General features: G+C 35.4%; 1 protein-coding gene across 2 annotated transcripts in view; it reads right to left on the bottom strand.

Moving 5' to 3' along the window:
- lgals8a (galectin 8a) overlaps positions 1 to 24,463 on the bottom strand; it is a 33,332-nt gene extending 8,869 nt beyond the window's left edge. The window contains exons 1-6 of one of the 2 annotated variants that reach the window (XM_039748134.1): positions 24,330 to 24,463; positions 11,721 to 11,809; positions 10,810 to 11,020; positions 7,031 to 7,150; positions 3,993 to 4,046; positions 949 to 975 (exon numbers count right to left, since the gene is read on the bottom strand). In XM_039748134.1, coding sequence (XP_039604068.1) covers positions 949 to 975; positions 3,993 to 4,046; positions 7,031 to 7,150; positions 10,810 to 11,020; positions 11,721 to 11,809; positions 24,330 to 24,368 — 540 coding nt within the window. In that variant the 5' untranslated portion in view covers positions 24,369 to 24,463. The remainder of the gene's footprint in view (positions 1 to 948; positions 976 to 3,992; positions 4,047 to 7,030; positions 7,151 to 10,809; positions 11,021 to 11,720; positions 11,810 to 24,329) is intronic. The other variant, XM_039748132.1, reaches the window with a different exon arrangement.
- Positions 24,464 to 25,332: the final 869 nt, after the last annotated feature.

Genomic DNA, 25,332 nt, shown 5'->3' with positions numbered 1-25,332 from the left:
GGGATAACTTTCACTGTGTCCGATATAAAAAAGCAGCCTTTAGGTAGCATTATCAATTTTACATGCCCTGATCCTACCAATTATTAGCACATTTGAAATGCCTGCATCTACTGTACACAAGGACTTGTATTCTTAACAATACTTTGTACACTCATTCCAATCTGATTTTTACCTCAATACAATATGCAACACATACATGAATCATTTGTTAGTAATTATAAAAATTAAAAAAAACTTTTTATCACTTGTTTAGATTACCTAATTATGATTAGCTGAAGTGAAGAAATCGTTACATGTAATATAAACTTTTTGGTTAACGGTGTGAATAAATGCAGCATCCAATTATTACATGTTGGATGTTAAAAAAAAAAAAAAAGAGCAAAAGTATAACACAAACTTACAGTAAAAATATAATTCATACTTAAAATTCAGTAATATAAATATGTCAGCAAAAAAGTTAATGTCTGTCTGATGTATGAACAAATGAGAATACATAGAGGTTACTTTTATCAAATCGTTTACCACAGCAAGGTAAAGATGCAAAAGCAGCAAAGCTCTACACCAGTGCAACTGTAGAAACAATGACAACGGGAGACAAAGCAATTGATGGGGGGAAACTTTATTATATAATATATTCTAATGCAAAGAAAAACAAAGAAAAGTAATAGGCAAAACAAAACAGTAAAGAAAAACATTAAAACAACATTTTGAAGTTATGATTTTAGAACAAAAGATATGCTGGACTCAAAGAAGATGACATTGTAAACAAAACACATGATGAAATTGTGTGTTGTCCTGGCAGAGTATGCTTTGGAAGTTAACATCAAGATAATATTGGAAGTAATAGGTAATGGGTTCATTTTTAAGCTTCCTCCTTTCTTTATTACAACAAGGGCAATAAAAGACAGTATAAAAATTTACACATTTATAAAGGGAAAAAACACTTACATAGTCAGGAGGCTGTAAAAGGATTGTCTGCCAAAGAAATAAATATAAAACAAATGTTTTTTTGATAAATGATCTTCCTACCATTTTCTTTATTCAGAGAAATCAGTAAAATGCATTACTTTTCTATTTACTCTTCAGTTTTTTTTAAACCACATTTTTCACTACGATCATCTGCAATGTCAGGGGCAAAACTGTTACTAAATCCCAAGCCAAATGTTAAGGAAATTATATAAATGCTATGACCTTATGAGACCAATAACAACTGCCACATTCATAGTATATTTAATAACATAACAAAAACAATATTTCTCTGCACGTAAAGGTTTGCAAATTGCACATGTTAAGAATATGTCCTTTTGAAAAAGAGAAACTGAATATTTCCTTGAGGAGCAAACATTGGAAACACTTTGTATTTACGCAAGACCAGTAATGCAAAAAGAACTGACAAAATAACCCACCCTTCTTATGAAAGATTTCTTTTAACAGGCACAAATAGCATTTTTCTAGATAAAAATATCTTAAGGGCAAGTTAAATTGAATACAGCCTTTACAAATAATAAAAACAACAGAGGCAGATTGGTTCAATCCAGCTAAAAATATAAAGCACACTATTTCCATAACCAAGCAAATCATGGCAAATAAAAATCTTTGTCACACAAAATTAGCCATTAAGATATTCTTGGAGTCTGGTAAAAACCTAAAATCTAGCTTAGCCCCTACAATGTTCAGGTTATATTGCCACTGCCCAGGATGTAGCAGCTGACATGTACTTAATTTTCCATAATTAAATCAATGCTAGCGCAAACGTATCTTGCTGCAAAGAGGACACTCTTTAATGTTGCATTGTACGAAAAATATCTAAATGCAAAAGAAAAAGTAACATACAGTACATAATGTGTGGCCACTCGACAAGAAAAGCTAAAATCTGCTTTAAAATTATTCTGCTATATAGCCTAAAAGCTATAAAAACATAAAAGCTTAATATATTTAAAAATAATGCCTATAAAACACCAATGAGCAGAAAACTCAGCTCTACATCCCCATAATCTTATAGCTGAAACTTCAAATACATCATTTATAAGCATATCTTGTGTGGCACCAGGATGACCAGAGGAGGGCTTGTACCTCCTCCAGACCGCGAGGGGGCGTCTGTCCTGGTTACGCTGGTGGCCTCGGGTAGGGGGCAGGCGGCGCCCCACTTCCAGACCATCATCTGCCACATCCGGCCGAGACGCCCAGTAGGACCGGAGGAGGGCCTGTACCTCCACCAGACCACGAGCGGGGGGCCGCCTGGCGGTGGCCATGGGCCCCTACAGGGCTGGGCTTCCATGCTCCATTAGTACATTTCAAGATGTGCAATTAACCAATGAGTTTTCAAATGGAAGGAATGTACTTCTACACATAGCTTTAAGGCCTCATAAATATTTGTTTAATTTTTATCATTTGCCATTTTTAAAGGAATGAAGTTGAAAGTATGGCTTTTAAAATATCTGTTAACAGTTATGAGTAAACAGCAGTGCAACTGAAGTTCTTGTTTCTCATGTTGATGATTTTATTTGGGGGGGCTCAAAACACTTTGCAGAAACTGTAATTCCTTATTTAAAATCCAAATTGGACGTGACATGGAGGAACATAATAATTGTTGTTATGTTGGCATACAGGTGATTTCTTCTGGAGGAGTTATACAGTTACAGCAGCAAACCTACATTAAAAACCTTTGTCCTATTCCTATAGATTCTTCAAGAGCTCCGCAACGGGAAGCACAACTTAAAAATACAGAAACTGATCAACTGTAATCAAAAATAGGTCAGCTTCTATGGGTTGCTCGGCAAAGCAGGCCAGACGTGATGCTTGAGGTCTGTAACCTAGCATCCAACATGAAGTATGCTATGGACAAAACATCCATGAAACAAACAAAATAATGAGGAAACTGAAGTCTGTACATTTTACAATAAAATTTAAAAATTTAGGGCACGACGACTCATTTAAAATTGGTCCTGTTTAGTGATGCTTCTCTTGGGAATTTGGCTGATGGTGGTACCCAAGGTGGACACTTCTTAATATTAATGGGCAAAGGAGGTAAATTCTTACCACTCTGTTGGCAATCGAAAAGGATAAGAAGGATTGTTCGGGGCACTCTTGCAGGAGAAACACTTGCTTTGGCAGATGGAATTGACAATGCAATGTTTCTTGCAACTCTGTTTTCAGAATTATATAAAGGTTGTGCAGACAGATACATTTTGCCTATTACTTGTATCACTGACAACTACTCTCTTGTGAATGCCATCAAATCTACAAAATGTGTCTAAGAAAGAAGACTGAGATTGGAGATCAGCTCTATAAAAGAACTCTTACACTCTGGTAGAATTGGCCAAATACTTTGGTCAGCTACAAAGGAGCAGTTGTCTGACTGTTTGACAAAAAAAGGGTGCATCTGCCTTAATGCTGCTGAAAGCTTTGAGTGATGGGATATGGCATTTAAACTAAAAGATTTACAGGTTTATATTAAAAAAAAATCAAAAAAAGGGGAGATTGTTAAGTTTATCTGCGGTGGGCTGGTGCCCTGCCCAGGGTTTGTTTCCTGCCTTGCGCCCTGTGTTGGCTGGGATTGGCTCCAGCAGATCCCCCGTGACCCTGTATTTAGGATATAGTGGGTTGGATAATGGATGGATGGATGTTAAGTTTATAATTAAGGTAAACATACTAATACTGAATTATTGTTGTTGCCCCCTTTCAAGCAATGTATCTTCCTTGTGGGCATGCGTGGAATATTGGTAGTTTTGGTGTTATGGTGTTTGTATTGCAGTTCTCCTTCAGTTTGTGTTTCTCTGCATGTTTGAAAGTAAAGTATTTCACATTCAAACTGGTGTGCTTATTGAAGACTAACACTCTTGTCTGTTGTTATTTAAGCAATAAAGGTTAAAATTTCAGTCCAACAATTAGTTTTGCATTCTGCTCCCTATCAATATAATTCCCTTTGATCACAGCAGAAATTCATATAAATAACGAAGATGCCTATGAAAAATAATCAAGTTAATCCTTACATTTTCTTTAGCCACTTCTGTGTTCTTACTTTCAAAGGATGATGATACAGACATCTAAAAATGGAAAAAAAAAATTAAAATACAGCACAATAAACACTGAAAGCTATAAATACCACACAAACACGCACAAAACTTTATACCTGTGTGACAGATGTTGCATTTTTAAGGACTGACTTAAAAGATAGTTTTTTACAGTTAGTTTTCTTAGAAAATATGGCTTACCCTAGATTATTTCTTCTTTGATGTCACTAATCAGTTTTGAAATTAAATTTTTAAGAAAAAATGTAAAATACAAACATGCTTTCAATAAATAATCCTTTTAATAATCTATATATATAATTCACTAAGGGCATGCAAGACACTAAGCGCAAGCAAGACACTGAGGGCATGCAAGACAGTGAGCTCAAGCAAGACAGAGCCCCGTCCGCCAACTCCAAGACCATGGGATACGCTCGACAGAGCCCTGCCCGTCAACTCTAGCCCTCCTACCGCGTCATGGGATACGTATGACAGAGCCACGCACGCCAACTGTAACCGTCCCAAGGCACGCAACAACTCACCAAACACAGCCTCAAGTCACTTTCATCTGTGCAAAAGTCCACATGCACCTCTGAGCCACGTGGACTTTACACCGCACGCAAGTCAGAGAGCCACGATCGCCAACTCACAGAGCCCCGCCTGCCAACTCTAACTAAGGGCAAGCAAGACAGAGAGTGCACGCAAGACAGACAGACAGCCTCACTCACCAACTCTAAGACCATGGGATACGCACGCATTTGGTGTATAAATGAATATAAATAATTGCATGTAAACGATTCGCCAAAATCTGTTATATGTAAACGACACTGTTAAAACGGTATTGTTTTTTCATCAGAAAACCCGGTTTCCACGTCTACCTGTATTAGATTAAATGGTACTTTTACCACTCACAATAGGGCGGACGTGCTGACTTATCGTGTCGACTGGGCAACACAGTGAAAGCGGCGTCTATCTATATACAGTATGTTTATGTTTTCTATAGCCTGCTACAGCAAGGTACTCTCTCGACTATTGGCATTGGTTTCGCTCCTTGCTATTTTCGTTATACTGCGACGGTGGTTTCCTAAGCCTTTGTTATACTAAATTCCTTTCTCACCATTTTCCGTTCCTATTCTTACGGCGGTTTTCGGCTAGTAATGTATAATTTAATATAATAAGAAGAATTTGCAAGCATTTCCATATTTTCCACTTTGTTGATACATTATCTATGCTGAGCTGTAGCCATGCTAGAGATAGTTCATGCCGTTACATTATTTTTAAACATATGATCCACTTTCTTTTAAAAAGTACTTTTTCCTTCTTTGTTAGCAGATACAAATAACACACAATTTCTAATACAATATCAATGTGAACAAAAAAACAGAACACAGTTGCAAAAGAATGCTTGCCTAAATGAGGCCATTATTTCCACTGATGGCAGAAACACCATGCATGTGCTAATGTTTATGAAATCTTGTGAAGTCAAACCTCTGCTGGAGAGCCTCCTTTATTAATGGTTTTACACTTCAATCTGAACTTGAGATCAACATATACTTGTTGTGAAGAAAGTAAGGTCCACACCTAATAACACATATCCTATATCAACAGTACCTTGTCAGACACAGTAGCAGTAGTAAGCATAGGCTAGTTTGTGTAATATAAAATTAAATAATAAAAAGTAGGGTTGATTGGTCCTTATTAAAATAAAATTAGGAGCAGGAATCAAGAAAAACACACAAAACTCTTACCATTAGTGTGAAAGATGACATTCTGATTCAGAATCCCACATCCCTCACACAAGATCAGGTCTGAGTAAACAGCATTTGCCTTCATAAAGCACAAATCAAGTCAAGTGTTATCTAACTAACCTATTTATACCTAAAATAATTTCAGTTTTCTGAGGGGTGTGATATTATTCAATGTGAAAGATGATATATATAGTATTCACCATATTAGTAACTAATATAGTAATTTGTCCATAAGAAATGAGTTTTAAGACCCATTTATTGATGTAAAAACGGTTAACGGTATTATAATTACTAAAACAAAAGTATTACAGTAATCCCTCCTCGATCGCGGGGGTTGCGTTCCAGAACCCCCCGCGATAGATGAAAATCCACGAAGTAGAAACCATATGTTTGTATGGTTATTTTTATATATTTTAAGCCCTTATAAACTCTCCCACACTGTTAACATTATTAGAGCCGTCTAGACATGAAATAACACCCATTAGTCAAAAGTTTAAACTGTGCTCCATGACAAGACAGAGATGACAGTTCTTTCTCACAATTAAAAGAATGCAAACATATCTTCTCTTCAAAGGAGTGCGCGCATCAGGAGCAGAGAATTTGCGAAGAACAGCAAACAATCAAAAAATCAATACGTGCTTCTGTACTTTTAAGTATGCCGAAGCACCGCAATAAAGCGGCATTTTTTAGAGAAGCGTCCGTATCTTCTAAGCAAACAGCCTCTGTGCAAACAGCCCCTCTGCTCACACCCCCTCCGTCAGGCGCAGAGAACGTCAGAGAGAGAGAGAGAGCGAGATTAAAGCAAACAATCAAAAAATCAATACGTGCTTTTGCGTTTTTAAGTATGCCGAAGCACCGCGATAAAGCGGCATTTTTTAGAGGAGTGTCCGTATCCTCTAGGCAAACAGCCTCTCTGCTCACACCCCCTCCGTCAGGCAGAGAGAGTGAGAGAGACATAGAAAAGCAAACAATCAAGTACCGCGTGGGAAGCATATCTTATATCACTGTGGAGTTTCAGTTAATATTATATAATACATGCTCTGATTGAATTAGGTTCTAAGCCATCTGCCAATAGCGTCCCTTGTATGAAATCAACTGGGCAAACAAACTGAGGACGCATGTACCATAAATTAAAAGACCCATTGTCTGCACAAATCCACAAACCAGTGAAAAATCTGTGATATATATTTAGATATGCTTACATTTAAAACCTGCGATAGAGTGAATCTGCGAAAGTCGAAGCACGATATAGCGAGGGATTACTGTACTTACAGGGTCAGATAGAAATCCAAGTGCCTGAACATGAATTTTGCCAGAGATTCCTAAGGTATCTACTCTTTCCAGGGCCAGTCGGTGTCTGTACTGAAGTACATGTTTTCCATTTACTGCAACCTGCAAGAATAAAAAATTCAACAACCGTGGAAAAAAAAAAAAAAAAAGAATGTAAACACCCCTAAGTTAACAATAACACGCAATATCAAAACAGAAGGAAAAAATAATCAAGTAAATAGCTAGCTACAGGGTGTAAACATATTTCTAAATAACAAGTACAAAAATTGCAATCATTACAAAAGTACAGTACATAAGTAAGATGTGCAATTAATTTGGCAATGGTGAAAAAAGCAACAGCTCTAATGAAGAATCAGAGCGTTTAATTAAAGATATTCTTATGCTATCTGGGGATTACCAGAACAATCTGTAAAGTATAAAAAGACAGTAGGTATACCGAATTAAATCAGAGAACTGAAGAAAGAAAAAGACTAAGAGTGAGAGGGAAGCTGATATAGATGTAGATATAGACATACCTTGTAGGCTATCAGACCAATATGGAAGATATAAAAGAAGGATTGCAAAATCTAATCAAAATAGCAAATACTATTTACTAAATACTATGTTGAAAGAGAGGTCAAGCAGTCAAAGCTTCATTTTTATTAGTTGTCCAGTAACATACAAATAAGATAATTAGAAACAATATAAGCTTTTTTGATGAGAACAAACCATTTAGCTCAACAAAGCTTGCCAATACTAACATCCAAGACATTTCTCTAAAATAAAATCAACTTAAGTTTTGAGGGTCCCTAAGGTCCTACTCTCTACAACATTATTTTATAATTTATTCCATGTGTTGGTCATTCTCTGTGTGAAAACTTTCTAATAAGTATATGAAATTCACTGTTAATACATTTCTGGGACTAAAATAGGGACCAATAGTTGAAAATTTAGTGAAGACATTTGGGATGACCAAAACAGAGTCACTGATATGCAACACAAAAATGCTTTGTGTTCAAGGTTTCATGAAGTTTCAGGGCATAAAAAAAAAAGAAAAAGACAACTTGGAATTGAAACCGAAATGTGAAAAAATCTTCTATTGTTTAAGATATGTTTCTAATTTCATTATCTTAATACAGGATATTAAAACTTGCATGGTTGAAACTATTTATAAAGTAAGCAGTTTTATCTAGTAAATGTGGCCTATACATAAAAAAGTCCTATATCCTCTAAAGAGCTGTAATCTAGGACCATCTCCTGTTTACAGCAGATTCTCTCCTAACAAAAGACGCAGCAATACATTTATCTCAAAGGCATGGACACATTCAAGTGTAAAGAGATTAATAGGAGCTGATGCAGCCGTAAATCTCATGTATAAGGACAAGTTCTATACAAGGTCAAGAAGATATACTCAACACTTAGAAACATACTAGCTATTTGAAAATAGAGATTGGTTTTGTCAGGGACAACACTTTATAGTATCCGGGGCATAGCAAACAGACTCCTGGTTGAGTTTTAAATAGGATAATAACCTGAATTTCCAGGTGGACCTAGTAAAATGTACAATAGATCACTGGGATAAGGACGCTTGTCACATTGTGCATTGCTGTAAAGGTGTCACTCGCTACATGGGATATATATTAGAACACTAGTGTACACTAAATAAGAATGGTATAAACTGTTACTAATGTATTTTCTCTTACATGTCTTCTCTTCTCTTACTTGTGTCAGCATGTATCAATTTCACTCCATGGTCATTTTAACCAAAAAGCATGCTTTTCACGTAAATCAAATTAAATATTAAATTTAATAAATAACTGAAATATCTGAAAACAAACTAATATTAATGCTTATTAGTTTTGGCAAAATTTATCATAAAACTAGTATTTGGGGGGAAATATTCATAGAGCAATCATTTAACATGTTAATACCTGCTGTATCGGGAAATTACCACCTAGAGCGTTGTCAAAACATATTTGCCCTTTCCTGATATCCTCAACTTTTTCACATATTTGTCACAGTAAATGGATTCAGATCTTTATACAAACTATTATGTTAGATAAAGGGATCCAGAGTAAACATAACACAAACAGATGAAGTATGAATTTAGAAATTAAGTAATAAACTTTTTTCAACTATATTGTAAAGTTAGTTACACCCCCTACTCTCCCCCACTTAGTTACTCACTCTACTAATTAGACTCCACTAACTAAGCACACGCAGACCTGACAGTAGCCAGCCCTGTTAATTGTAAACCTCACTATATTTTGACCCTTGCCATGCATCAATCAAAAGAAGTTGCTGACCATTCAGGAAAAAAATGACAAAGTCATTTCTATGGCTCTGGGACTGCACTGCACTATAATGATGGCCATTACATCCAAATTAAGAACATATGAAACAGTAGTGAATCTTATCTGGAGAGGCCAGTCTGCCAAATTACTCCAAGGGCACAGATACTACAAAAGTCACAGAGGATCCCAAAAGAAAATACAAAGAACTGCAGGCCTTTGTAGCCTTAGCAAAGGGCAGTGTTCATGACTTCATGACATGAAGGAGGCTGAGTAAAAATTAAGATTCATGAGATAGGAGCAAGGTGGAAACTTCTATCCAAGAGCAACATCAGTGCTCATTTGCAAAATGAGAGGATCCCCAAACATTTTGGAATAATGTTTTAAGGATGGACAAGTCAAAAATAGTTCCCTTTGGATGACACAGGTCCCATAATGTTGGACATTAACTTAATACAGTGTTCAACTGCAAGAACATTATACCTATAATAAAACACAGGGGTGGTAATGTGATGAAGTATGGATACTGTGCAGCCTCAGAACATGGAACACTTGCCATTGCTGAAGGAGCCATAAAATCTGTACTTTACCACAATATCCTTAATAAGTTGTCTGTCTGTGCCATGAACCTGAAACATTACAGGGTTATGCAACAAGACAATGAATGATATAAACACAAAAGAAAGTCTACAACTGAATGGCTCAAAACAAACAAAATGACTATGCCTAGTCAAATGTCTGAATATAAACCCAACAGAGCTGTTGTGTAACCCTACCAATGTGACTAAAATAAAGCTGATCTACAAAGACAAATAAGTTAAAATTTCTCAACAGCAATGTGGAAAACTTAGATTAAATTATAGGAAGCATTTAGTTGTTAGTATTACTGGTAAAGGTGTTGCAACTAAGTGTTGAAAATACAGACTCAATTAGTTTTTCATATGGGGATAGGGATTTTGAATAACTGTTCCTTGAATTCAGAATGCAATAATTTAAAAACTGTTGTGTTCATTCAGGTTGTGTTTCTGTAATATTTAATTTTGTCTAAGGTTGTAAGGTCATTCATTGTGTAACATGCAAAAACAGAGGATATTATTAAACAGGAAAATATGCAAGTATTGCAGCATTACTTTTTACAATGAAATAAGTAACATATAAAAGTAACTACCTATAAAAAATGACAATAAAAGCTGAAAAAGAAAAATATATTTTCCAACATCATAAAAGTTAAATTCTGCAGTTTAATGGAATAATATTTAAAGGCTTAAATATCCTGAATATAATGCCATGATAGTACAATCCTGCTAAGCAATATTTCAAGAATTACACATAAACACTATGCTAATTTATTTATTTAAAATAAGCTCCGGATGAAAATATTTCTGTTCCTTCTAAGAAAGGGATATTAATTTGTAGCTTCTTATTAAAATGCCACAATCCAGATCTACACCAAAAGATGTATAACTAGCACAGGAAGAAATTATATCTCACTTTCAAAACATCTTTCAAGGCGAAAATAATTATCTCAAAATTCTCTCCTTGCTTGAAGGGCATCTCGTAGGTAATCTCCTCACGACCCCATTTCTCTTCTTGCAGAGTGTTGCATACAATGTAGCCAGATCTCTTAAAACGAGGGTTGAAATGGAAAGCCACATCTGCACGAGGATTAATGCTGCTTCCACACTGTAAATCTACTTGAAACCTAATGGTGCAAAAAAGAAAATGTTTTAGCTTATTTCATCATAGTTTTGCAAGGAATGAATTATGTATGTATAGATATGTCTCTGAACTCCTTATTTTTATATTCAAAGTTTCACTTTTGTATAACCTTCAAAAGTATAAATAATTTTTAACAATAATTACAAAGTCTAAAGAGGTGTGTTTTTTCCCTTGCAGGAATCAGGACTTGCAATTGCTATAATAGGTTTTGTTAAGAAAAGCATTGGCAATCATGGCTACAAATATCAACGGTCTTGGGAAATGTAACATGGATAGATGGCACTAATTACGGGTGCCATCATAAAATATGAAAAATTATTTTTTGTTTTTCAGTACTTAAAAGCCATTTTTTGTAGACAATTATTGTGATTGTAAAAAATGAAAATACAACTAAATGACCATTAACATTAAAATGTGAGGACATGAAAAGACAAAACTGTCTGGGTATGTTCAAAATTGAGACTAAAAGATATTTTGTTTCACAAAATTTTTGCTCAGAAAAGATCAAATGATATACTAGTCTACCAACCACACATTAAGAAAACATTTCCATTAATTAGTCTGTATGTCAAAAAAGGTGAAATTCCACTATAAGAGCATTATATATTCTAAACTAAACATTAATTCAATGTGCTGCTATTGTAAATAAATTAACAGTGCAATGGATACATTTAAAAACTTGCCTGTCAGCATCATTAGGTACCTTTCCTTGGATAATTATCATCTCTCCAGGCTTGAATCCACCAAGGATAGTTCCAGTATATGGAATTCTCTGTAGTATATACAAACAATAGGACCATTATAAATAAAAGTCACTTTGTGAAACTAGCATAATGACACAGTAAAATGAGCCATGTTGTCAATTTGTAAACGCAGAGCTTCCTCTCAGCACAGTCAATTAAACCCCACAGAAACATTCCAGTTTTTGAAAAATCGATGGTAAAAGTAGAAATCACATCAGCCCCAAAATGACTGTCTTCAAAAAAAAAAAAAAAAGGTCTTTTGACATCAAGTTAAATAAAATATCATAAACTATCTTAAAGTTTATATTACGACTGTTGTTACCTAGCTTGACACGGGAGATTTCCTAAGACAACGGGCTTCAGCTACAGTGCTGTCAGTTATATCAGTATATATATATATATATATATCAGAAGCACCATGTACAGTAGCTGACTATTCTTTTTTGTATACAATATTTGTTTTTGTTTTTTTAAGCAGGGACTAATATTACTAGTTCACTGAAGATATTAGTCTTGAATATGCTACATACAAATGGTCAAGAATAAAACCTTTCTGCAGTAGATCAGTTCCAGCTTTTCTCAGTGATTGACTTTAGATTCTGCCAATAATCGATGCAAAACTGAATTTTACAGGAAACATTTCTTTTGAATTCAAACAGGTAATAAGTTGAATAATGGGAAATTTTGAGCATTTAAGTCAAGTTTCTCACAACCCTGCTCAGGATAAAGCAGGTTTAGAAATTAGATGGGTTATTATTACAAAATGTTAAAGATTTTAATTTGTTCACTCAAGTATTACTTTTTATGTTTTTCACCAGTTGTATGTTTAAAACTACCATTTTTTCTTCTGCTGTCATAGTCATAACTAGACAGTAAAGTTCGAACATTGAATCATATTTTACAAAAAAGCAATGACATTTACAGGCCCCACATTTAGTTGTCCTATGCAGTCAATTATATGTTTGAAATGATTCTATTCTATACTAAAACACATATATAGTGTATCAAAATGCACTCCCAACACCTCCTTAAATGCCAGGAGGACAGAAATTGGGCAAAGTGGTTTTGAGAATGGAATTTCATGTAAAAAGCAATGGAATATAAATCTATATTTAAGGGAACCTATCTGTAAGATACCAATGAACAGCTTTGTTTGTGTTACGAGGAGAACAATTTGTGTCTCAAGATTTTCAGTACAACATCCCACCAAAATCTGAGTCAGAGTAATGCTCATATTCTTACCTGGCAGAAGGTTTACAGCATAAAACACACTAATTTATAACCTTATCGATTTCAGTAGCTGTTACAGATCTATTAGAATCAAGTCAGTAAATGTTTGCATATAGTGCATGAGACAAAATACCAACATGCATTGTATGTATTGTTGAGCTCTGAGGGAGAAAACACTGGCAAATGAGTAAGGTTTGTTGACTATTTATTAATAAAACAGATAGTGAACGCATTTCAGAATGCAGTGTGTTTCTGTACTTGATGAATGTACTATGTAGAATGAATTAAGTCGCAAACAGCACCCTATACAAAATAAAATAGTTTAGAGAACTTTATGTACGCTTATTATAGGTGCTGGAATTTTTCTTTACCCTAGGCGAGGCTGTATAAATCAAGTCTTTACATGCGAGTTTTAAGGATGTGCAAGACTTACTTGGAGCCATGCTTGCAGTTCAGGGTATAATAAATGGGGGTTTCCCCCTTGGTGTTACATGCGTGAACTGTGTACCGTGTCCACCCCCTCTCTCTTCTGAGCTGCGCTAGCGCTGTCAGTCGTGACTTGTTTTGGGCTTGAGGAATCCACATCCTCCTCTAGATCTCTCTCCCTCCCTGGAAGCTGGACTCAAGGTGCATAAGGTAACCACATCTGACTTCAATAACCTCACATCATCCTGTTTCTTTTTCTTTGTCATGACACCTCTCCTTATTCACTTGTCTGTCCACACTAATGGTGAATGGTGCTGTTGGCATTCAAGCAGAAAAAAGATGGGGTGCCTTAAAATAACCCACTCGCTACAGCATTATTATTGACAAATATCAACAAATTAAAAAAATAAAAGTGTTGGCTAATTTTCTTTTTTCTAAAAGGTCACCAAATTTCAATCAAATCAGTCAAAGGGTTTTTGAGTTTGGGAGTTTTTCTGTTGCTTTCGATCGGGAGACTGATATTGAAATGTCGTTTTTTACTGGATACCAACTGTCCTAGATATAGCATCCTGCAAAATTTCAGATTTTTAACTTGTGTTTTTGTTGATAAGTGAGTGAATAAGTGAGTCAGTCAGCTTTGCATTTTATTATTATTACCACGCTTATTTTAACTTCACCTGTTTGTTGTCTGGTACATTAATTAATCGATATTTAACCCACTTCCTATTGTCCAAATGACTTGAAATTTTTCACACTTACTCACTTCCAATGACAATACATGAATACACAATCAGTATTCACTAATTGATCAATTAATCCATGTTAATTAAGAAATGAAATTTTCATATGAAGAATAGTTCAAGATTTCACCAACAGATGTCGCTAGTAACGGATAGAAATATTAAAAAGAAGTGTTAAAATATTGATTACAAAATTATACTAAAACAAACCCATGACTAAAAGTTGAAAATATATATATATATATATATATATATATATATATATATATATATATATATATATAAATACTTTTAAAACCACGCTTATATTAAGTTAAAAGTACTAAAAAGTAAAAAAATAAGTCTCTCATACATCACTTGTAAAAAATAAAGCATGGGTGCTTTTCAATAATCAACATTCAAAAATACTTAGTAAATCTCAGCAAAAGCGGCTACCTTTTATTTTACGAGTGACGAATGAGACTTATTTTTTACTTTTTCGTACACTTTTTAACTTAATATAAGCATGGTTTTTAAAAAGTATTTTTTATATTATATTTATAGCTATAAGATGACTATAACTATACGACTATAAGAAATGGCAGATTAGTAATCATAAATAGTATTTTTAGTAATAAATTATGAAAAAATCGGCTCCGGCAGACCCCCCGTCACCCTGTAGTTAGGATATAGCGGGTTGGATAATGGATGGCTGGATTATGAAAAAATCAGTGCATTAATTTCAAAAAGATTTCTTCTACAGTATTAATTTTGTAAATGGTCAACAAGTAGCTCCTCTATAGTAATACAGGTAACATAAAAACTCCTAGCATTAGCGAGTTTATAATGTATATTTATTTCTTCATAACCAAGTTAACATGAATGCCAAAAACTGCAAAATCAAATGATGTGCTATTGTTCAGTTTCAAAAAGTAGAGAACAACAGTCTAGCCTCAGATATGAAATGGGCTACAATGTCGCATAAAGAGGACCCAATGTTTGGCCAGCATTTTGACACTGAGGACATTGATGGCAGAAAAATGGAAAAATCAAAGAGTTACAGTATATAAGATAGGAAACACATAAGGAATAGTTGTATGTCAAATGAATTCATTCTTTATGTAAATTAAATATGACCAAGAAATGAAGCAACACTGAATCTTGTGTTCTGAGGAAAAACCTGAAGCAAATGACTTTGGAGGCAAAGAAATGTACGATGTATTTCATAACTGGGCATGCGAGCTGGCAACACTACTACGACTAGACAGTCCTAACAACTACTGAAGCAACAGCAGCATGGTTGACTTTGCAACATGTAAGAAAGAGTGTTTACCAAATAAATGTGTGGGAAACTTGTACATTACAAATATGAATTTGTGGGAATTATTAACTTTGTGTGTGAATTGCAAGCCCTGATATTAATTACATGCATCGAAAGGATGCACAATTAATTAAATCATATCTACACCGTTACTATTGATAAACTTGTTTAGCGTTGCTTTATTAGCAATATGTGAAGTGCAGTCAAATTAACCAGATTTAATTAATCACAGAAATTGTTAACACATTAATCACACAAATTAGTGGCGATTAATCAGCAACCTTACTTAATGGTCAAAGCAGCAAGCGCTAATGGATATCAACAGCTGCTACAAAATAATGATATGCATCGCTTATTGTTCTTACAATATTATGTCCTGAATCTAAGAAAGTTCTGCCACTTTATTTTTTGTACACCTATATTATTCACTCCAGTATCTCAGTTTCTTGCTTTCTCTCTACTTTGTTTGCTTACTGTTTCACTGTAACCTTACTGTTGCTTCAAAGTCTGTGTTACAAAAGGTGCAACTACCAGTGTGAGAACATTTATTGGGTGTGTCGCTAGACCATGCAAAATAAGGATGACCAGTGACAAAGAGTTTCAAAACTCATTTTAACTGGGTCTGTCAGAGGTCACTTTGTTGTAACGCTTGATAAGATTCAGTTGTGCAAATACCTGCGCTGCAGTTTAACAAGAAAGCTCTGTTGAAATCTTGTTTATTTTTCAGTAAAGCACACTGTGATTGGGGTTAGGGGCTAAAGAGGAGTAAAGCCAGGGCTTAGAAACTTTTAAAAAAGTATTAGTACCTAAACAGTTTAACTACAAACTTTTAAATGTGTTACATTCATATCCTTAATAAAACAGCTTCAGGAATATTCAAATAACTGTATTACAGTTACTGGGGAGTAACTTGAAAAATAAAACTTGTTTACACTTATTGGAGCTTTTCTTCACAGGTCAGGCACAGAACATTTTGATTACCCCTTGTAGTTAAGGTGGCATTAGCAATCCTAATCTTGTCTTAAAACCCACAATGACTCAACATACTAGTATCAGTTTACCAACAGTACTCAGTTTATCCAGATTTGCCACATTCAGAGTCAACAATGATAATTTCTTGCACTCACCACCATGATGTATTTGTTGATTCCTAATCAATATTTTTTAAGAGGGTTGGGTATGTGGAAAGGCTCATTTCTATGTATAAATAAGTACTGCCAATCAACAAGTATTAGTCATTAACAGAAAACAAGTATAATGTATAACAATCTAAAGTTGGACATTAAACTCAATTCACATTTGTCATAGAAATCTTATTGTTATTCATAAATAAGGTTTTCTGGATTCAAAAATTAAATCAAACTCATATTTATTGCATTTTTCTATAATGCAACACCATACACTTTGTAAGCTATTTAGCATGGCCATCTCGTATACCCACGTTTTGCTTTTGAATTCAGTCCCCAATTGTTGTGTGTGTTTAATGTTACAAGTTCTTCCAATGTTCATGTGAGGTCTTCTCTGGGTAATGTGGCTTTCCTTTTATATTTCAGAAATGAGTGTGTTAGATTAATATGCATTTCTAAAATACTTTCAGGTGTTTCCAAATGAAACAAACTTACTCTTCTTGCTGATGTTAATAAACAATTTGAAAAAAAATGACTTGAATCACTGGAAAGAAAACATCAGCAAGATGGAAAAAGCCATTCAAATCATACTCTCCTCTTAACCAAGTGAACCGAGCACTCAATATCACCAACACACTGTTCTACCAAAAGAAAAAGACATCATGGCAACACCAACAATTTAAGCACTGGCACTTGACAGAATATATATTTGTATGTGCCAGAAATTAGAAAGTGGTCTGCATCACATACACTACACTATGTGAGGAAATAACAACTGTTGAACTAATCATACACTTATCCACATGGTCATGTTCATCAAAATGACAGCTACATAAGAAGCATATCAATGGAAAAGCAACCAAGGCTGTGTAGAGCAGCCACAAACCTGTACCCTTTACACTTAAGGATGGAGATAAATTGAACTAAGAGAGAAAAGCCATTAATGTTCATTGGAAAAAGCACTTCAATGATCTTCTCAACCTGAACTCTGTTATTGGCAAGAGTGTTTTCAATTCTATATCCCACAACACTCAGTTTGAGACAAGCAAGAAATTCATCCAACTATTAATGTACTGAATATTTGGTCACTGAAAAAAATTAAACAAAAATAGCAAAAAAATAACACATTTGGTATTCAAACCAAATAAGTAAAAATGCCAGATTTTTTTGCCAAACATGTGATGCTGTTTCTGCTGCTCTCCTGCACTGGATATGGGTAGTGCTTTCAAACAGCTCCTGCTGTTTGTTAGGGAATGAGTGATATGTCGCACTGCCTTGCATTGTGGGCTGTGGACATCACCTTTAGAGAATGGCACTAGATTTGTTTACAATAAGGAACACGTAGTAGTGACATACTACAAGAAACCACTATGCTTTTACAAAAGTAAAAGCAAATAATCAAAGGAAGAGAACAGCAGAAGGCATCATACTGGGACAAATTGAATTGGGACATAAAGTAACACTATTTAAACAAGTTGGGCTAACTAAACAATATAGATGAGTATGGTCTGTTCACATTTATGATTAGGTCCTCACAAGACCACTCACATTTTGTTACCTTTTTATTTATTCATTCATTTATCTATTTTCAGAACATTTTAATATGTCCTTTTTGAAAATTCTGGCTTAAGCAAAAAATATTTTTTTCATCAACTTGAAGTTTTATGATTCAATTTAAATAAAAAGCATTATGCAAAAATAAGACTGATTTCATTTCAGATTTATGCAAAGGCACAAAACCAAATTTAAAAAGTACTGGTCCATTGTATACTGAAATGTTGGCTTTCTCTTCGGCCACAAATCTTCACTTCAGTGCCATCCTACCTCCAACCCTGTTGAGACATAGACAGCCAGCAAACAGATGAATGATAACAAAACTCCAGGTGCTAATGACATCCCTTCAGAAATCTTAAAGAATGGGTGAGAAGAACTCATATCCCACTTTCACACCCTGATGCTGCAACCAGACAGTTCAGGGACGCTCTGATCATGATCATCTTCAATAAAGAAGACAAATCAGTCTGTAGAAGCTACAGTGGAATCACCCTGTTGTCCACTGCAAAGAAAGATCACATCAATAATCTTCCTAAACTATCATCGTCCCCTCCCAGAATCTCTGTCTTGATTCAAGCCTTCCAAAGAAACCACTAGCATGATCTACATTGCTCATTAGCTTAAAAAGCAAATGTCAAGGACACCACCAACTTCTCTAAATGGCATTCTCTAACCTAACAGAAGCCTCTAACTCTATCCACAGAGTTCTGCTATGAAAGATTCTTCTGAAGTATGGGTGCCAGCTGAAATTTGCCAACATTCTTTCTTACTCCGTGATAACATGTAAGCAATGATTTTCAAAAACTGACATATCACTGTCCTATTTGAAAGTAAGACTGCAGTCAAACAGTTTCCTCTTCTTGATTTTTCTGGCAATTACAGTATCCTCCATCTGATCAGAATCAAGATTGTGACTGGACTGAAGCTAATCCGCCAGATAGGTGGCAACCTGTTTAAATCCTACAGTCTAATGCTAATATAAACTTGACTTGAGTTGCTGAACTCCAGCATGCAGGCAATACTGATGTGTGCTCACTCAGAAGCATACCTTATAGCAATTACTAATATCTTTACCAAAGCACACAAGAAATGGAACTTGCACTCAGCATTCAGAAGTTGAAGACCCTCCATCAGCAAGCTCCAAATTAACAGTCTCCAGCTCTGATAATCTGGTGACAGGATGCAACACTAGAAAATGTTGAGCATTTTCCATACCTAAGAAGCCACCTGTCATAGCAAAGTAACACACATGAAGAAATCCAACATCACCTCAAATGCACAAGCAATGCCTTTAGTCTGTTGAAGTAGTAGATTTTTGAGGACACTACATCAAAAATAAGGCTTTAAGTTAAAGTTTTACCAAGCAGTAGTAATTCCCACCCTCCTAGAAGGAGATGAAATATGGGCAAACACTGGACAGCACATCAAGATATTGGAGTAGTATAATTTATTTTGCTTGTGAAGATCCTTCATATTTGCAAGGAAAGCAGGCGCACCAACAACAGTGTCTTGTCTCAAGAGAACAGCATTATCATAAAATCAATGACCATTCAATTATGTTTACATGTATGCTTTATACTAGACTCCCAAAGCAAGTTTTCTTCTCAACTCGGGCAGTGCAAGCACTCCATTGGAAGGCAGACATATATGATTCAAGGATGTCATTAACACTAACACCAACTCATGAGAGACCACTGTCCTTAGTCAAACTAGATGGAGAAGAGTTTATGTCAACGTCTGTAGTAATCTGAAGCTGTCTAACAGCAAAAGGAAGAAGAATGATGAGAACAAGACAAAACTTTCTGCCATGGCAGAAATTAGCAACATGGAATTATTCCTACATTCCGGAAACAAATGTCCAAATTGTGGTACAGTGAACATATTTCAGAATTCCTCATTAGCCATCTACAGACCCACAAACATTTTATTCCCCTGAAAGCAAACCTTCCTCGACATAAAGGGATTACCTTTGATGAATAATATTTAATTTAACTGTTTATTTTTGTGCATATTTGAGAAAGTTCACAAATAAGGACTTTAGTATACTTCCAAGCATATGGTAGGGCGGAGTGGTACCCCCGAGGATAGGGATCTGGACTGGCAATTGGAAGGTTTTCGGTTTGAATCTCGTAAAAGTGATTCTACTCCACTGGGCCCTTGAGCAAGGTCCTTAATCTTCAATTGCTTCATACTAGGTATGACCTTAATCTTCATCCAGCCCTGCAACTCTAATTTACAGGGAACACTTAGGGGTTGGTGGCAGGATTGGCACTCCAGCCACCATAAAAAAACTCACACTGTTCCAGTGGGTGCGGAGGTGTCACCCGCTGCACTCTGGCCCCAATCCAAGTGGATCGTCATGTGGTGGGTTTGGTGACACGTATCAGCATCATTAATCATCAGCAAGAGACAATATTTGGCAATTTGAACATTAGTAGAACTTTCAGTTAAAGCAAAAAGGTGAAGGCAAATGAACAATTCATGATATTCTGATTTTGTGTGCTGCTTCTGAAAATCTGCAAATGATGAAACTGCTTAAAACAAGCCTATGGGTAAACTAGAAGAAATCCCAGGAGAAAAAAAAAATACTTACAAATATAGGCGGAGTGGTGGCTCTGAGGCTAGGGATTTGCACTGGCAATCGGAAGGTTGCCAGTTTGAATCCCGTAAATGCCAAAAAGGGACTCTGCTCTATTGGGCCCTTGAGCAAGGCCCTTGACCTGCAATTGCTGAGCACTTTGAGTAGTGAGAAAAGTGCAAAATGAATGCAAAGAATTATTATTATTAAATGAGCACGTGCTGGTGACAAATTATGGTTCCAAAATTGTTTCAATGAGTTGTATATTCAATCTGCATATTGCAACCCTTAGTAATTCACTTAAAGATAAGAGCTTGGCAATCATTATGAATGGTTACTGACACTTATTATTGGTTTCCTTTCTCTATATGCGGCTGTAGCACAACGTCTGCCCATGGAAAGTGACACCAGCGATACTGGAAAACTTAGGATTTAACTGAATTCATTCTGCTTTTGAAACTGTATTCAAGCGTTAGGAGAATTTCTAGAGATACTGTAACACTTGTGACTCCACACTTGCCCACTTTTAATATGTTCACCTAAATTGCTGGTTGGTGTTTTGGAAGAATTACACATCAGCTATTGATTTGCTACTTGATCCCCAAAAAAGAAATGTCTACCTTAATAAGTAAACTAAACATAATGGGCACATTTCTTCATATTCAATATAAGCAAAAATATGATCATTTCTGCTAACCAGTTTTTATCTTATACTATTGAATGAGATGAGAAGCCTTCGTTTTCTCAGGTTTGTCACATTAGGGGATACCACTTCAAAAAGTTTTCATATAAACTTTCCTACTAAGAAACTTCTGTTTCAAGTTTGTCACATGACAAGTGAAGACAGCATTATTAGACCCTTCAGAATGCATGTACAATATTTTAGAAAAGCCGAAGGGGAGGGCAGGCAGTTTGCCTGGGCTCGTCACTACTTGTGACTTTGTTTATTACAACCTAATACAGACATCACATGGTTTGTTTTCTCTGAAATGCTGTACTGTGTCTCCTTAGGTGTCAAATGGTCATTTCTCAATAATAATGTTTACAGGACTTTATATTGTCATAGTTACTTTATGACCATCACTGATATTTATTCCAATGTATTGTGCGTTTAAGGCAATTTGTGTCCTAATGTACAGTATATTAATGTGGTATGATGTGATACTGTTAATGCATTATACTTGTAATTATGTGTAAGTGTTCCAAGCCTGTACACAGTGAAGGGTAATATATAAAATATAAATTTAATTAAACTGATAGATGTTTCTTGTGTACAAGTAAAGGAATATGAAGAATGTTCACAATATTTACTACAAGTATGAACACTTTGAAAGCTTAGTTTCCTAACAGAATAAACTTAAACATGTTCTAAATGATACTGTTATCTGTAAGATTGGTATTTAAAATGAACCCCAAGTATATGGATGCATAAACAAAGGTATAATTTCTAAGAACATGTTAAATTTAAACATAAATTAATTATTCACTTTGTGGAATGACGTAGCAATAAAGAACCCCAACTATATAAAGGCACACTCACTAAACAAGAAGACAAAAAGAACATGCAGACTTAACGCAGAATGCACCCTATGCAGCTTCTAAAGCAGTCATCACACTGTGTGGACTTCTCATTTGACTTCCAGTTGCATCCTTCACTTATAAAATGTAAGAAATCTAAACAGACCCTACAAATCTCTTCGACTGGTTATGACAAAAATCAAACTTATGTGGGCCCCTGTGTCAGCAAGAGTTAACAGCAAATGAGTGCTCAATAGGAAGTACAGTATGATGCCCACAGGCAGGGAAGAACAACAGAGGCTGCAAGGAAAGTGAGTGTTTTGGACTATGCAAACAGAGGAAAGACTTGTCACAGTTTGGAGCCAGCATAGCCATCTTTACTGTGTTTCATGTTCACTTCTGTGCAGAGCTCCTCCACATTGACTGGCTGTCATAATGAGGTGATATGGACCTTGAAATACTTTTATGACTTAAAATGAGACAAGTTGGAACTGTGATGAAAAGCCATGAAATCATCTTTTAATCAGTTGCTCCTAGCGATTCCTTCCTAGTCATACAATATGACACCCTCTGAAGAAGTAAGATTGTTCTCTAATCAGAAGTCATGCTGACTCCTGTAGTGTGAAACCAGCTTAATAAAGCTATGGCTTTTAGCACTTTTTAAGGAAGGGTTATCTTAACCAATAACACAGAATGAATAGGTTCTTCAACTGGCCAACTTTTATGGCTTAACCGAAAGGAGATCATTGTGTAGTTAACTACAGAAATGGTTCTAAATAAAGCAGAATTATAAAAGGTATGAAGTGGATTTTGCACATAAAGGGAAATGATGGCAGGACTGCTTTAAACCAAAAAATGAAGATTTTAAATGTCTGTCTACAATAAAAAAGTGGACTCAAAAATGGATGGGGTAAAAGTTTAATCATATGGTCTGCATTTGTGCAGGCAGGCAGTATGGAACAGTGGTTAAGGCTTTGGACTTCAAACCCTGAGGTTGTGGGTCCTTATCCCGACACTCTGTGACCCTGAGCAAGTGACATCACCCACCTGTGCTCCAATTGGAAAAGCAAAAGAAATGTAACAAATTGTATCTGGAATGTTGTAAGTCGCATTGAATAAATGTGTCAACCAAATAAATAAATGTAAGATATGTAAAGTTTGTTAGTAATATAAAACATTTTAGTATTTTCCTCTTGGAAAAGTGCTTAAACTATTGAAGGGTGGAATTTCAGTTTATTAATCAAAAAAGTCCATAAGGATAAAACATACAAACGTATGTACTTAAACGTTTTGAAGAAAGATGAACCGTTATCGCTGTAACCTCAATGAACTTTGTTCTCTTACTATACCAAACATTTGGGTCTATTTGACAATGACACATTGAATGTAAACCCTAGTCTGCAGATTGAATTCTTAAACCCTCTACCCATAATAGCTCATTCTCAAACTCGTTTAATCGAATTCTGGTCGGAGGGGATCCACAGCACAGGGAACAAGGCAGGAAACGACCCTGCACCAGACACCATTCTACAATGGAATAAACAGATAATTTGAAAAGAAAACTGCTCCAGATGGCTGATAGTCAATACAAAATGACCGTTCATTCGGGACTTGCTTGAAAACTATAAAGACTTGTCAGACTATGCTATAGTATTTATACTGCACACCTGAAACGGAAAAAAACAACAGACAGCTTGAAAGTGAAACTGAAACTGGTTACTTTAACAGTGTCTGCTTAATCTACGCCAATGACAATCTGTGATTATTATATGAAACGAATCTCTACCCGTGCACTACGGAACACACGACACTCAAATTTTTTCACGATTTTCCGAGATCACAATGTAAGCCTTAAATGAAATAATGTTCACCTACTATTTTCTATCAACACTACTAATTTTGGCTTTATTACAAATAAGGAAATAATATAAACTGCACACTTATTCCTACACAAACAGTTGGTCAAATAGTAAACTCGTTTTAAAAATCATTTCACACCGAAACATGTAAAGTCAGCACATTTTTGTTAAAGGTGTAATGACTTCAAATGGCATAGAAAACATTTTATACACTTACCGGGTTCAAAACTGTTCGAGCTGGATTTAATGCTGACATTTTAATGACAGCGTCAAGCACGATTCCAAAGATAAACCTGCAGTTCGTTTTAGCGCAGATCTTCTGTCATCAACGACTTTCACTTCCTGTCTTTCTATGAAAGGGGCGGAGTCCATTCGGTCGAGAAAAAAATCTGAGTGGACGGCAAAGCACCTTCTGTGTTACATCACGAAATACGTCAGCATGCGGGATTGCAGTTCGGGTCTGAGTTCCATTACATAATTTGCTGTAAGTTTAAGTAAAATGATTTCCGTTGTCTCTAAAACTTGTTATTTTCAAGTTTCTCATAATGTTCTGTACTGTAACCTTTTTTTTTTTTTTTACTTTCAACCTTTCCATATTCCAAATGTTTAATGTTTTAGATATGCATTGATCCAATTGCATCACCTTTCAGTGTGCACGGTAGATAAATGCTCCATTAAACCCGCTAAATCCAATTTTAAAAAGAACTTACGGACTGCAGTCAGGTAATAATCAAACATTCGAACTCGGGACGCTGGTCCTTTGAAGCAGCAGCATTAACCACTTAGTACTTTATAAAAAGATTAAAAAAAGTAAGTTTGGATGGACATGTTACAGTAACTTTCATCAGCTAAATAAAAACTGTAAAAACCCAACAAATAGCGGAGCACTGTAGTTAACTGAGGTCATCAATCATTGTTCTCATTATTTAGAATTATGAGGTGATCATAATATACACCTCACCAACATTTGATTTACCATAAAACTCATTTTTGTGATATTAGGACAACAGGTTTAATTAGCTTTAGTAAAAACACATTTTGAGCATGAGTGTTTAATACTGCTGCCTCAAGCGCAGCAGCTTGAGAGAAGTGCAGCCCAGTCTATCACTGCTTGATCAAATATTCCACATGCTCTATATGTCTGTGTCATTTTTTTTTCTCTGGTTTTCCTCCCACATCCAAAACATATTTTAGGTTAATTCCCACAGTACGAGTGAGAC

This window comes from Polypterus senegalus, chromosome 3 (assembly GCF_016835505.1).
Source record: "Polypterus senegalus isolate Bchr_013 chromosome 3, ASM1683550v1, whole genome shotgun sequence".
In the NCBI taxonomy this organism is placed as follows: domain Eukaryota; kingdom Metazoa; phylum Chordata; class Cladistia; order Polypteriformes; family Polypteridae; genus Polypterus; species Polypterus senegalus.
Note: the sequence above shows the minus strand (reverse complement) of the source record. Positions and strands in the feature narration are given on the sequence as shown.